We start from the raw sequence: 15506 nt of genomic DNA on the forward strand, positions 1-15506 counted from the left end.
TTTAGCGCTGACGGTTATTGTTAAAGTCAGCAAGCATTCTGACTAGTAACTGTTATTGTTTGGTTTATATGAAAAAAAAAAAATTAGAACCAGTTAAAATAAGATAAAAAAGATGCACCGATCTATAAGAACCTATTCTAGCTATTCTTAGTTTTTATATGCGGGTGTTTATCGTGACCCCAACCTAAATAAAAACATTACCATTATGTGTGCCTTCCCGCTCCTACTGTGAGATACAGTGTAATGCTTACACTAAGTGAGCCTTCCCTCTCCTAAGATACAGTGTAATGCTTACACTAAGTGAGCCTTCCCTCTCCTACTGTGAGATACAGTGTAATGATTACACTAAGTGTGCCTTCCCTCTCCTAAGATACAGTGTAATGCTTACACTAAGTGTACCTTCCCTCTCCTACTGTGAGATACAGTGTAATGCTTACACTAAGTGGGCTTTCCCTCTCCTACTGTGAGATAAAGTGTAATGCTTACACTAAGTGAGCCTTCCCTCTCCTACTGTGAGATACAGTGTAATGCTTACACTAAGTGTACCTTCCCTCTCCTACTGTGAGATAAAGGGTAATGATTACACTAAGTGAGCCTTCCCTCTCCTACTGTGAGATACAGTGTTATGCTTTCATTCATTGTGCCTTCCCTCTCCTAAGATACAGTGTAATGCTTACACTAAGTCTACCTTCCCTCTCCTACTGTGAGATACAGTGTAATGCTTACACTAAGTGTACCTTCCCTCTCCTACTGTGAGATAAAGTGTAATGCTTACACTAAGTGAGCCTTCCCTCTCCTACTGTGAGATAAAGTGTAATGCTTACACTAAGTGCGCCTTCCCTCTCCTACTGTGAGATACAGTGTAATGCTTTCATTCAGTGTACCTTCCCTCTCCTACTGTGAGATACAGTGTAATGCTTACACTAAGTGAGCCTTCCCTCTCCTACTGTGAGATACAGTGTAATGCTTACACTAAGTGTGCCTTCCCTCTCCTACTGTGAGATACAGTGTAATGCTTTCATTCAGTGTACCTTCCCTCTCCTACTGTGAGATACAGTGTAATGCTTACACTAAGTGAGCCTTCCCTCTCCTACTGTGAGATAAAGTGTAATGCTTACACTAAGTGCGCCTTCCCTCTCCTACTGTGAGATACAGTGTAATGCTTACACTAAGTGAGCCTTCCCTCTCCTAAGAAACAGTGTAATGCTTACACTAAGTCTACCTTCCCTCTCCTACTGTGAGATACAGTGTAATGCTTTCATTCAGTGTACCTTCCCTCTCCTACTGTGGGATACAGTGTAATGCTTACACTAAGTCTGCCTTCCCTCTCCTACTGTGAGATACAGTGTAATGCTTACACTAAGTGAGCCTTCCCTCTCCTACTGTGAGATAAAGTGTAATGCTTACACTAAGTGAGCCTTCCCTCTCCTACTGTGAGATAAAGTGTAATTCTTACACTAAGTGAGCCTTCCCTCTCCTACTGTGAGATACAGTGTAATGCTTACACTTAGTCTGCCTTCCCTCTCCTACTGTGAGATAAAGTGTAATGCTTACACTAAGTGAGCCTTCCCTCTCCTACTGTGAGATACAGTGTAATGCTTTCATTCAGTGTACCTTCCCTCTCCTACTGTGGGATACAGTGTAATGCTTACACTAAGTGAGCCTTCCCTCTCCTACTGTGAGATACAGTGAAATGCTTTCATTCAGTGTACCTTCCCTCTCCTAAGATACAGTGTAATGCTTACACTAAGTGAGCCTTCCCTCTCCTACTGTGAGATACAGTGTAATGCTTTCATTCAGTGTACCTTCCCTCTCCTACTGTGAGATACAGTGTAATGCTTACACTAAGTGTACCTTCCCTCTCCTACTGTGAGATACAGTGTAATGCTTACACTAAGTGAGCCTTCCCTCTCCTACTGTGAGATAAAGTGTAATGCTTACACTAAGTGAGCCTTCCCTCTCCTACTGTGAGATACAGTGTAATGCTTACACTAAGTCTGCCTTCCCTCTCCTACTGTGAGATACAGTGTTATGCTTACACTAAGTGAGCCTTCCCTCTCCTACTGTGAGATACAGTGTTATGCTTTCATTCAGTGTGCCTTCCCTCTCCTAAGATACAGTGTAATGCTTACACTAAGTGAGCCTTCCCTCTCCTACTGTGAGATACAGTGTAATGCTTACACTAAGTGAGCCTTCCCTCTCCTACTGTGAGATACAGTGTAATGCTTACATTCACTAGTGTCCACATCCATCTTGTTTTCAACAGCATCTTTAGCTGGAGGAGAAGGAGGCCTTTGCTTGATTGGAGAGCTCTGAGGGCTCTCATCACTAAACACTATCCTATCATCGTCACTGCTTGAGCTGCTGATACTGTGCTGACGGGGCGACTCTTCCTCCTCTTCCTCATCACTGCTCTCACTATCACTTTCAGATAAAGTGCTGGAAGCGGAAAAATTAAAGTTAGTGGAATGAAGTGAGCAAACAAGCAGTTTGTGTATGAGAGATGTTTGTACTGTGGGTTTATATAAAAATACATTAAAAACAAGCAAACAATATATCATTGGAAACAATTGAAACAATAATATAAGCAAAATGGAAGAAGCATAAATAATACATAAGCCAGTACTATACCTTTTTCGTCCTTCTACAACTGAAGAAAAAGTAAGCTCCTTCTCTTCCCAGACATCCTGAAAGCAAAAAAGATTAAACTGTAAGCTGCTGCCAAACTTCAGAGGCTTCCTCTTATTTTGCCTTTAGTGAATGATACTGCCCATGATACAAAGATATCAGCACATCTTTATTTAATAAATGAAAGCATTGGTGGCCTAGTGTGTTGGCCTTTCATTGCCAAGACTCAGGTTGGAATCCTGGTTAGGCTCAGGGATGTTTGTGGTCCATGCCAAGATGTGTTTCAAGGACATGTCGAAAGGGTCTGTCCCTTCATGTTGCACTTCATGAGCCTGAATAAGAGGCTTTAAAAACACTAGGTCTTCAATATATGAATCAAATAAACCCTCTCGTAGTGACCATTCTCAGTGACAGTGGGTGTTCAATATATAAACCAAATAAACCCCTCGCAAATAAACCATTCTCAGTGCTTCACAATACAAACACTGAGGTATTTGATCTGGATCTATTCGATTTGCTATACCTTTTGTGCCAGAATAACTGGTGAAAGCCACTAAAATAACAAGTACTCCGGATTTCAATTAAGAAAAGTTTAGATGCACTGTTGACAAATTGGTACTGACCTCTTCATCACTTCCACTATCATCAAACTGCTGGATGCGTTCATTACAACATGCCTCGAACAGGGCAGAGTTTGGCTGAGAGAAACATGGTGATACATTAGATACAAAATGCAAATTCAACAACAAGCCATAACAAAAAGCACTTTAATGATTACTCACATTATCCTCATTGGCATTTATGTTAAAGCTGAGATCACCAATTTTATCAAATGGAGCCCTGAAAAGAAAAGTGTTAGAAGTTAAATACACATAACTACCAGCCACAATAACATTACAAATATAATAACAACTACAAGGCTTTTTTGCATTGACAGAACAGGAAAAAAGAAAATCCGGGGATGGAGATGGATTTGGTAACACGGTAACTGAATGCATGTTAGTTTCATAATACACTAATGTCCATATTTTATATTCATAATACAACATCTAAAAGCATTCTGTAAAGTAAATTCTGGGTACGAAATTTAGACAGTACGAAAACATTTTTCTTGCCTGCACATAGACAACAAAACATTGAACAATAAAAGCATTAATTTCCTCTCCACTCTCCTTTCCCATTTAATGTTAAGTCTGTGGCATTTATGTAGATAGGATGATATTGTGAGTACGTGGGAAGAATTAGACAAAGGTTCAAAGTGAAAGGGATTTTTTAATCAAAGAACATACAGAAAGGTTTCCTTTTTTCCATTGGTGAAAACATTTCATTTCTCTAGTATTGTAAATTCTACACTCACGTGATGCCTTCATTAGGTTCTTGGAAGTCATCTCCGTCCAGGCCAAATGTGTCCATGAAGTCTGCTGTCATTTGCTGCATTTGATAGTTGGAGAATACCTAAGGATACATGTGATAATAGTGTATAATCTTGCTAACTGGAGCAAGTACTATAACCCAGGGAGTAAGGATACATGTGAAAGTGAATAATCTTAACTAGGGCAAGTACTATTGGGTAGTTGTATAAAGGAGTCAAGGAGATCTGTAGACAGGTTTGCTAGGGAAATTAAGCTGGCCGATTATGGAATGAACTGAAGTTAAGTAATCACCAGCAACCTGTCAGCAGCGGTTAGGGGCAACTATAAGAGCGAGCACCACCAGGGGTTTGCGTCCACCAATTAAACACTGTTCACCCAAAGCAATCAACTGAATAATTAACAATCTTGCTCTGACTATGCAACAGATGAACAGTAGCACACACCTGTTGTAGTGAGCTCTCACTGTGCAAAAATGGGATAGGTTTGTAGTCGTCATCGTCATCTGAAGAAGACTGTAGAGGATGATGACCAACCTGCGAGGCACGCAACCAGGTCATTACTCATACTAAAACTAGTGCAGGCACAAAGTTAATTACGGTATGTATAACAGAGATCGAAATAATTGGTGTGATGCTATATCACTTGGTGTTTTTCTTATGGGAAAATGAGTACCTTTCTCTATTAAAAAAGACTTCAATTTCATAGATTGAGGTACTGTACAGTGCACAAATGTATTTGGGGGTTAAAAGAAATCACTATAGCAATGAGTCCATCAAAATTAAGAAATTATGAAGTTATGATGAACACTATATTTTATGTGAGGCTGTTTTGCAATCCAAGGAGCTCCAGTCACATTAAACAAAATCAAGCTGCAAATGTGAGCCTTTCTATTGCTCGATGCATAGGGGATTTAAAGAATGTGATCCAAACTCTAACAGAATTCCCACCCACCAGTTCTGATGTATTAGTCTTGTTAATCTCTGCCAAAGTCCCAGTGACAAACACGCCCCATTTTTCTCTTTGCTTTTCAGGGAGGTCTGATGAGATAAAAAATAATAATAAACAAGAGTAACTAACAATCAGTTAATTACTACATGTAATTACTAATTTTGAGGTGAACCAAGAAGTTTGAGTCACAAAGACTGAAAGATAATTCATGCTAATGAGGAATTTGATTTAACCAGGTTTCTGAGTTAAAGTTATCTGGTGAAAATGACGAAAATAAGATCAAAATTGAAATCAGTTCAAGTTAACAGAGAATTTGAGTAATTATAGTTTGATACAGTGGTTCTACAGCAAATCCAAAACATGTTTATTACACACAATAGGGTGAGAATGGGCCTCTTTCCATAACATGGTTTACAAAATTGAATCCCAATAAAAAAAAATTATATACAATGGGCTTTAATGAATATGCACTTACCATTGAAGACGGTTTCTAAAATATCTTTATTCTTTCCTTTCTCACGGGCATGTACAACATGATTAGCAATGTTGGTCAGATGCCCCATGTAGCCTCTGTGTTTGGCCTGCGATTCCGTTCTTTAAGGAGAATCAGCAAATAAGATCACTGTTATCTGCTTGATTGCATGATATCAAACAACCAAATACAAATTAAAAAGAAACTGTTTCTGTATCCATATACAGTATCGGCCCAAAATATAGAAGCCTGCTACAGCTGTGTATGGTTTTTCAAATGACAGGGGTGGCTCTGGCCAAGGTACTTGTAGCTGAAATTTCCACCTTAAAAAATGTCAATCACCCACTCCTTTGTTAATCATTGAGAAAACAGGGAATTATTCGCAAGGAACCTTCAAAATAACAGTGTAAGAATGAAGTCTGATATGTTATTGAGTATATATGATTGAAAATATCTAGGCTACTTGCTTGAAATACCCGATGGAAATGGATGCTTTGTGTGACTTGCCATTGAGCGGGAGCATAAATGGTGGCATGATTGGCCTTCTTTAATGAACAGGAAATTGAGTCTACTTCAGTTACTCTACAATACTTACATTTCATGATCAGGTTCTTCCCAAGCTGCCATAATTTTTTCAAGGAAATTACAATCTTTAAACAACTGTTATAAAGTGAAAAAAAGACAGTGAGGTTATAAAAAAATACCCAGTGGTACAGACAATTATCTTGCATGAGAAAATCGCAAAGCAAAGAGAAAAAATATATCCTTATGTACATCTATCAAATCACACTCTGATTAGCCACATACTGTAGCATTCCAATACTACATAACAGACCCAATAACAGGGGGGATACCTAGGAGGGTGAGCATATATGACATATAAATAATGGGAGGTCATGAATTTGTGACTTTGAGCCCCTATACATTTCTCCTGAAATTTTCTAGAATGTGCACCATACTGTAAGTTAGTACCACACACAGATGAATTTTTTCTTTTGTGTGTGTGTGTGTGCAAAATTGTTATATACCAGCTTAGGGTCAGTTCATATCTTGAAATGATCACAATTTTAAAGTCCCTGGTCAGGTTATTTCACAATATGGACCTACATAGACAGTTAAAATAGATGTTTCAAAATGCTTTTAATTTACCTGGGTTGTGAAAAGAAAAAGCCTTATCTAGTAATTACACTTACAGAATCCACTAATGGCGTGTGCGTCTCCCCATCCTCTTCAGTAGGCGGGTTATTTAAAATTGTACAAATACATTGCTCAACTTGTGTATGGAGAAAATTATTCCATGAATACTTGAAAAATAATTCCTGGAAGATAAATAAAAAATTATATCAGGCACAAAATGGTAAAACAGAATAGGAGATCTTATTTGAAAATGGAATCTGAGTGATCTCAGGACAAACATAAATGCTTAGTTCGACCGAGAAATAATCTTATACTTTAGACTTACATAAAAAAAAAAAACACTGTAGAACACTGAGTAATAAAACTCTACTTTTCTAGCATAGTTGGCCTCAAGATACTGGCAGAAGAGGGGTACAATACAGAGACACTAAGAAAACTAAAGGGTGACAGCCACACCCTTATAATTTTAGAGAAAAATGGGGGCAGCACACACCCCTACGGGTGCTACAGAGGGAGGTTCTATGTTTGTCAATGGCTCAACCAGCTCATTTCTAATGGACCATCAACTGGTCAAAGTTGTTTACCATGGCCTTACTTCTGTGCCCTCGTTTTACCTTATGCTTTTAATCAAAGGTTGGTTGTGAGGTAGATTGACATAATGGAAAAACCTGGAAAATGTGCAATTCCAGATAGAGAAAGAAGACAAAATTTCTTAAAGGCCATTGGTTCCTTGTATTCCGGAATGATTTTCAAAACACAAATAACATGAGGCTGAAATGCACATACCCAGATTTTGGCTTTTTAAATATTTTTTTTCCCTTGATCATACTTGCACTAGGTATAGGCTCATGGACGAAAAGCTCAAATTTCAATGACACTTTTACAAAAAGTCGCATCAATTAAAAAAAAAAAGTCGCATTTGATATTTTGTTTGCTATTACTCAATAAGAAGTTAGAGAAATTTTCTGCATTATTAGATTTGAAATGGGCTTATTCGAAACTTCATGCCATGTTTTCCCCACCATGTTTTATCCATCATGTTGTACATAGTTTGCATTACAGGCATACATAGTTTGCATCACAGGAATACATAGTTTGCGTCACAGGAATACATAGTTTGCGTCACAATCAGCCATACACAGTTTGCATCACAGCCATACATAGTTTGCATCACAGGCATACATAGTTTGCGTCACAGGCATACAAAGTTTGTGTCACAGGCATACAAAGTTTGTGTCACAGGCATACACAGTTTGCATCACAGGCATACATAGTTTGCACCACAGGCATACACAGTTTGCATCACAGGCATACACAGTTTGCATCACAGGCATACACAGTTTGCATCACAGGCATACACAGTTTGCACCACAGGCATACATAGTTTGCGTCACAGGCATACACAGTTTGCATCACAGGCATACACAGTTTGCATCACAGGCATACACAGTTTGCATCACAGGCATACACAGTTTGCATCACAGGCATACATAGTTTGTGTCACAGGCATACACAGTTTGCACCACAGGCATACATAGTTTGCATCACAGGCATACATAGTTTGCATCACAGGCATACACAGTTTGCGTCACAGGCATACACAGTTTGCACCACAGGCATACACAGTTTGCGTCACAGGCATACACAGTTTGCACCACAGGCATACATAGTTTGCATCACAGGCATACATAGTTTGCATCACAGGCATACATAGTTTGCATCACAGGCATACACAGTTTGCACCACAGGCATACACAGTTTGCACCACAGGCATACACAGTTTGCACCACAGGCATACATAGTTTGCATCACAGGCATACATAGTTTGCATCACAGGCAAACACAGTTTGCATCACAGGTATACATAGTTTGTGTCACAGGCATACATAGTTTGCATCACAGGCATACACAGTTTGCACCACAGGCATACACAGTTTGCACCACAGGCATACATAGTTTGCATCACAGGCATACACAGTTTGCACCACAGGCATACATAGTTTGCACCACAGGCATACATAGTTTGCACCACAGGCATACACAGTTTGCACCACAGGCATACATAGTTTGCACCACAGGCATACACAGTTTGCACCACAGGCATACATAGTTTGCACCACAGGCATACATAGTTTGCATCACAGGCATACATAGTTTGCATCACAGGCAAACACAGTTTGCATCACAGGTATACATAGTTTGTGTCACAGGCATACATAGTTTGCATCACAGGCATACACAGTTTGCATCACAGCCATACACAGTTTGCATCACAGCCATACACAGTTTGCATCACAGGCATACACAGTTTGCATCACAGGCATACAGAGTTTGCATCACAGGCATACACAGTTTGCATCACAGGCATACACAGTTTGCATCACAGGAATACACAGTTTGCATCACAGGCATACACAGTTTGCACCACAGGCATACATAGTTTGCATCACAGGCATACACAGTTTGCATCACAGGCATACACAGTTTGCACCACAGGCATACATAGTTTGCATCACAGGCATACATAGTTTGCATCACAGGCAAACACAGTTTGCATCACAGGTATACACAGTTTGCATCGCAGCCATACATAGTTTGCGTCACAGGCATACATAGTTTGTGTCACAGGCATACACAGTTTGCATCACAGGCATACATAGTTTGCATCACAGGCATACATAGTTTGCATCACAGGCATACACAGTTTGCATCACAGGCATACATAGTTTGTGTCACAGGCATACATAGTTTGCATCACAGGCATACACAGTTTGCATCACAGGCATACATAGTTTGCATCACAGGCATACACAGTTTGCATCACAGGCATACACAGTTTGCATCACAGGCATACATAGTTTGCGTTGCAGGCATACATAGTTTGCAACACAGGTATACATAGTTTGCATCACAGGCATACATAGTTTGCATCACAGGCATACATAGTTTGCATGACAGGCAAACACAGTTTGCGTTGCAGGCATACATAGTTTGCATCACAGGCATACATAGTTTGCATCACAGGCATACATAGTTTGCATCACAGGCAAACACAGTTTGCATCACAGGTATACATAGTTTGTGTCACAGGCATACATAGTTTGCATCACAGGCATACACAGTTTGCATCACAGGCATACACAGTTTGCATCACAGCCATACATTGTTTGCATCACAGGCATACACAGTTTGCATCACAGGCATACAAAGTTTGCATCACAGGCATACACAGTTTGCATCACAGCCATACATAGTTTGCATCACAGGCATACAAAGTTTGCATCACAGCCATACATAGTTTGCATCACAGGCATACATAGTTTGCATCACAGGCATACACAGTTTGCATCACAGCCATACATAGTTTGCATCACAGGCATACAAAGTTTGCAGATACTGTGCTTTGCAATTACAGATATAAAGGAAATTACCATAATTTGCATTGACAATATTAGGGCAGGACCTAGTGCAAAGCATCTTTACTTACCCATAAAACAGACATGGTTCCTAGAGAAGCAAGTTCCTGGTTTATACTGTCACTATTTGTCCCTAAAATTGATGACAGTAATTTGGCTATTTGCAGCCTGGCGTTCCCAAGTGGTGGATCTAGAATTCCTACGGTGGTGGTCATTGGCTTCATCTGAGAAGTAATAGACATATTATATAATTTTTTTTTTATGATTCAGTGCTAAACATACATACATGCTTTTTAAACGGAGAAATTGAACTTGAGTGTACATGTTTTATGATGTGGCTAAACAATTAGAATTGACTTCTTTTCAGGATAGACAATTATTCTATTAATTAATTAATTAAAAAGCAAGACCCAAATATCTTACCAAAGGGGGATTACTAAGAAGGTCATGGAAGTCTTTTAATCTTGGTGTAACAGCAGCTAAGGTAGCACTGACACCTAAGGAAAAAAGAGCATAACCCAGTCTGTCAAGAACAGAAGCTATGCAGTAGTAATATACTGATGTGAGCAATGGTGCATCCAATGAACATTACTAACAAGCATGATTTCAACTTTAATTTTATCCTAAGGGAGTGTTTATTAAATACACTGAGGGGGGGGGGGGGGAGATATTGAGGGGGAGCTCCGAAAATTTTTAACCACCAAAAGGGGGGGTTCCGAAAAAAAGGTCCTGTAAGGGAAAAAGAAAGAAACTTTTAGGGTTCTATAAGGGGGAGGGGGGCACTGAAAAAATATGTTTACAATGAAAGGGGGGCTCTGAAATTTTAAGGTGTCTTGAGTAAACCCCCCCCCCCTCCCCTCGGTGTAATTAATGAACACTACCTAATTGTTTATTTGTGAAAGTAGATAATACCAAAAAATATTTCTGTGCAATGTTCAGATTTTAACATGTTAACATGATTCTACTGTTAGTAGTAGAACATCTTACCTTGTGCCAGCCTCTCTGCATCTAATGCCGTCATTGGTTCCTCTCCCTCACCCCTACATATACAAAACTGATTGAGGAAACACAACCAGATAAACTATAAAAATGCAATTTCCTGTACACATCAAAGTTTTACAACTACTAGTATCGACAAATAACAGAGGTTACAAATTTCAACAAATGATTGACTTTGTCCTCTTAACTGCTACCCAAATTCTTGGAACAGGTAAAGTTTTAGTCAAAAGCAGGGAGTAATGTCAAAAGTCAAAAGTAGGGAGTAATGTCAAAAGTCAAAAGTAGGGAGTAATGTCAAAAGTAGGGAGTAATGTCAAAAGTCAAAAGTAGGGAGTAATGTCAAAAGTCAAAAGTAGGGAGTAATGTCAAAAGTAGGGAGTAATGTCAGTACTCATGTGTGACTTCTAGCTCTATCTATTCATTTGTCCAATTATTACAAGATTTTACTGCCCCTTTTTAGAAAACATGTCATCATTTAAAATATGCCCCCAATAATGCCTGGTGCACATAGTGACATAACGATATAACAACAAAAGTGTCGCACACTCTGTTAAGACCAACATAACGACATAGACATAATGCCATAAAAAAACATGCTATTTCTCTTAAGTTGTTTTGTCCTTATGTCAGGCTTATGTCGAACCATTCAAACTTGAACATACAAAGATAAGAGCGTGCGCGCCCATGTCGTTATGTCATGTTGTAGTGCGCACAAGGCATAACAGTCATACAGTGAATGTTATGCACTTACATCCCTCTTTTGACTTCAAGTAGGGTTAGCAACACAAAGACTCCATTCACCATGGCAGAGTCATTGTGATTTTTTATTCCATTGAACATGTGATCTAGAAGACTGGATATAGTGTCTCTCCTGTAAAGAACAAAAGTGATCATTTCCAATATTGTACCTCCATCCCTGGGGGGTGGGGGTGGGAGGCTCTCAAGAGTAAAGAAGGAGGCAATGACCTTTTCATATATATATATATATATATATATATAGCTTACAGTTCCACAATAAATAGTAATGCATATGATCGGCCATGATTTCCCATGATAGGATGAAATATGTGGCACATATGATTGCTTATAATTGCACACAATAGTTCCACAAAATATGTGATACATATGATCCCTATGAAATATGTGGCACATATGATTGCTAAAAATTCCACATAAAATATGTGATATATATGACCTCTCTGAAATATGTGGCACATAGGATTGCTTATAATTCCACATAAAATACGTGATATATATGATCGCTCGGAAATATGTGGCACACATGATTGCTTATAATTCAACATAAAATATGTGATGCATATGACCGCTCACAACTACTTGGTGATTGTGTCCAACAAGCTGTCATGTCATAGAGACCCACCTCTGTACTGCGTCCAGCAAAGGGTCCTGGCAAGCTCCCTCCTGGAGCTGGGTCATGTGATCCCGACTTAACCGGATGATGTCATTAAGCGTTTGTGCAGCATTGCTATTTTTCTAAAAAAAAAAAATAAAAAAATTAAATTAATTAAAATTGCATAAAACAAAATCTGTATTGTTACTGTATTATTATTAGAATTATAATCTAGTGGAAAAACACCAAACCGAAGGCTTGGTCTACCCCCTCCTTAAAAAAACACAAACAATATGTGTATTTCAGAAAACCAAATAATTTCCCTCCCTTCACCAACCAGGGTACTGATTATTTGGGTGTGGTTCATATGTCACTTAGGACATTCGGGGGGAGGGGTACAGCATTGGTAGGTTAGCTATGGTATGTTAAATAAGGCACATCACCCAACAATACTTTGGATTTAAGCCTGTAACGGATAAGGATATAGTCATCTAGTGAATAGCATAGAACTCACGTCTTCTTCTTCCTCTGGGTCGATAAGAGAGACCAGGCCCTCAACTAATTTGTGCTCATTCAGCCACTGGTGGGAAAGAGCCAAACATAATAGTATAAATATGTATGTGAGTTAAATTCAACAAATTTGTCTCCACCGTATGCTTCATTTATTGCCCCAGCATCATCTCAGAAAATGTAATCAATAAATGAATGTCTAGCGTGACATTGAGGTTTACAACATTACAGAAGAAAAAAACAGACCACAGTCAATACTAGAAATGTCTTTCTCTTTTCTCTTACAAATAGGTCCAGGGCCATAAATCAAAATGTAATGATATTAAGGTGCTTAGGGAAAACCATGCAACAAGGGTGTGGACCAACACAGTACAACACAGACCCAACACTTAACTCTAGTAACACAGGGAGCCCAACACTCACCTCTTGACACAGGGAGCCCAATACTTAACTCTAGAAACCACAGGGAGCTTAACACTTACATCTAACAGCACAGGGGACCCAACACTTAACTCTAGCAACACAGGGAGTTCAACACTTGACTCTAGCAACATAGGGAGCTTAACACTAACATCTAATAGCACAGGGGACCCAACACTTAACTCTAGTGACACAGGAAGCCCAACAGTCACCTCTAGTGACACATGGAGCCCAACATTTACCTCTAGTAACACAGGGAGATCAACACTAACCTCTAGTAGCACAGGGTGCCCAACACTTAGATCTAGTAACACAGGGATCCCACCACTTAAATCTAGTAACACAGGGAACCCAACACTCACCTCTAGTACCTCCTGCCTGAGCTGCGGGGACTCTACACTCGTTATTAGCCGCAAAACAAGGTCCATTATCGCTGATGTTCCCATGTGCTTGATAATTAACTCCACAAAGTTTTCCTTACTCCTTAGGAAATCAATCATCTGAGAAACAAGATAAGGAATCATAGAGTTTAATCAAGTCTTACCCTATTCACCTTTCCTCCAAAGGAAATAAATCTACCAAGGAATAAGACAAGGGCTTAGTAGAGTTCTAGAGGCATGATCAAACAAGTCCACCCAAAGTTACTTTGCCTTTGGATGATTGAATAATGCAACATATACAACCTTTGAGTTTTATTCCTTTAGATAATTCAATTATGCAACATATACAGCCTTTGAGTTTTATTCCTTTAGATAATTCAATTATGCAACATATAGAACCTTTGAGTTTTAAAATAAGACCACAGGAATTAGGATACTTTGTCAGCAATTTCTTAATAAAATAAACAAAAATGCATCCCCAATTTGTGTTGAATATTGAACTCAATGAATAAAATATTTCTAACCTTAATCCGTAATGTTTCCTGCCTTCCTAGATAGCTAAATCCTTTTTTAGTTACCTCTTGTTATATTTCTTCTTCTCTCTTGTCTAAAACCCCTTGCAATTGTTGTTTTTAACTCTTGAAACATTTGAACAGCACTGTGTAACCATAGCCTCTTTAGTGTTTGTGACAAGCCCCAGCCCTCTCCAAACCTTACTTTGTATTTAGGTTCTATTTAAAATAGGAAGGGAGTGAAACAATGCTCAATTCCATTGTTCCAAAACCTGCCTAGTTACAGCCAATGTTATGATGTTGGTCTGAGACTTGATTGATTGACAGCTCAATTTCTCTTTGAACTCATCTTGCTGCCGACACATGCCTGCACATGTGACAAGTGAAGAAATCACTGACAAAGTATCCTAATTCCCGTGATTAGACTGCTATTTGATAATGCTATTTGTCATAAACAGGAACAATGTTTTACTAATTTATGTACATATTCCAAAGCCCCATTGTCTGGATTTCAATTATTGGATAAATATACTCACTTGTGAGGTCTTTCTTGTGATAAGCATCCCAATCACTTTGCTAAAAAAACTGAACAGACAAAGCAACACTTTCAGTTCAAAACTATATAAAGAACATATGTTATTGCATTCAACAATCAAATTCTTTATCATCAAACTATTATTCTGGTTACAAAATATCCATGGACAACAAAACCTATCTAAAATAGCACTATCCCATTTAATAGGAACGCACACATGTAGGAAAATGGCATTACCTTGCCAACAAAGGGTTGAGGGGAGCGTTGTGGTCCAGGAATGACCAGAGCTTGTTCAACAATTCCTGAAAGAAGAAAGACAATGTCACTACAGAATAATCTAAGAAAAGAAAGTATTTCTGTCACGTGGAGCCAAGATAAAGGGGAGTGTCCTGGCGCTTCTTGAAACATCCGAGAATTCACAGGCTTTATTTTGCATTTTTGCTCAAAATTTCGTATGTTTTCCTTTTTGACAACCGCTTTCATGTTTTAGAACAGTTTGAACTTCCTCTTGTGTCATATACCAAAATTGTATGCTCTCTAGGGCTATTTTCAAAGTTTTGCTGAAGCCAAAAAGCTACCCGAAAAGTCTCAGGTGACTGTGAGGTCCCAAGAAATGTTTTAATATTTAAGCCATGTGACTTGAGGGCACGAGAAGTTCGGGAAAGATCAAAATCTATAAAGAGAATCATCCTTCACGTGAATCTTTGTGGTAAAATATTATGTATGACGATATTTCAACACATTTAGATTCCATAAATTTTATAGGAATTAGCCAGCTTTTCAAATTTAAGGAATTAAATGTTTGCAGGCCCGAGAAGTCTCAGG

At 38.8% G+C, this 15506-nt stretch overlaps 1 protein-coding gene across 3 annotated transcripts in view; it reads right to left on the bottom strand.

Moving 5' to 3' along the window:
* The window catches only part of LOC5502607 (serine/threonine-protein phosphatase 6 regulatory subunit 3), a 30101-nt gene that overhangs the window by 11641 nt on the left and 2954 nt on the right, over positions 1–15506 (bottom strand). For 2 of the 3 annotated variants that reach the window (XM_048722425.1, XM_048722426.1), the window contains exons 5-23: positions 14919–14983; positions 14683–14731; positions 13617–13754; positions 12839–12904; positions 12355–12467; positions 11725–11844; positions 10962–11014; positions 10398–10471; positions 10046–10198; positions 6615–6740; positions 6017–6081; positions 5425–5543; positions 4953–5038; positions 4445–4534; positions 3986–4083; positions 3411–3468; positions 3252–3326; positions 2632–2687; positions 2231–2439 (exon numbers count right to left, since the gene is read on the bottom strand). In XM_048722425.1, coding sequence (XP_048578382.1) covers positions 2231–2439; positions 2632–2687; positions 3252–3326; positions 3411–3468; positions 3986–4083; positions 4445–4534; positions 4953–5038; positions 5425–5543; positions 6017–6081; positions 6615–6740; positions 10046–10198; positions 10398–10471; positions 10962–11014; positions 11725–11844; positions 12355–12467; positions 12839–12904; positions 13617–13754; positions 14683–14731; positions 14919–14983 — 1813 coding nt within the window. The remainder of the gene's footprint in view (positions 1–2230; positions 2440–2631; positions 2688–3251; positions 3327–3410; positions 3469–3985; positions 4084–4444; positions 4535–4952; positions 5039–5424; positions 5544–6016; positions 6082–6614; positions 6741–10045; positions 10199–10397; positions 10472–10961; positions 11015–11724; positions 11845–12354; positions 12468–12838; positions 12905–13616; positions 13755–14682; positions 14732–14918; positions 14984–15506) is intronic. The other variant, XM_048722427.1, reaches the window with a different exon arrangement.

Source organism: Nematostella vectensis, chromosome 15 (genome assembly GCF_932526225.1).
Source record: "Nematostella vectensis chromosome 15, jaNemVect1.1, whole genome shotgun sequence".
In the NCBI taxonomy this organism is placed as follows: domain Eukaryota; kingdom Metazoa; phylum Cnidaria; class Anthozoa; order Actiniaria; family Edwardsiidae; genus Nematostella; species Nematostella vectensis.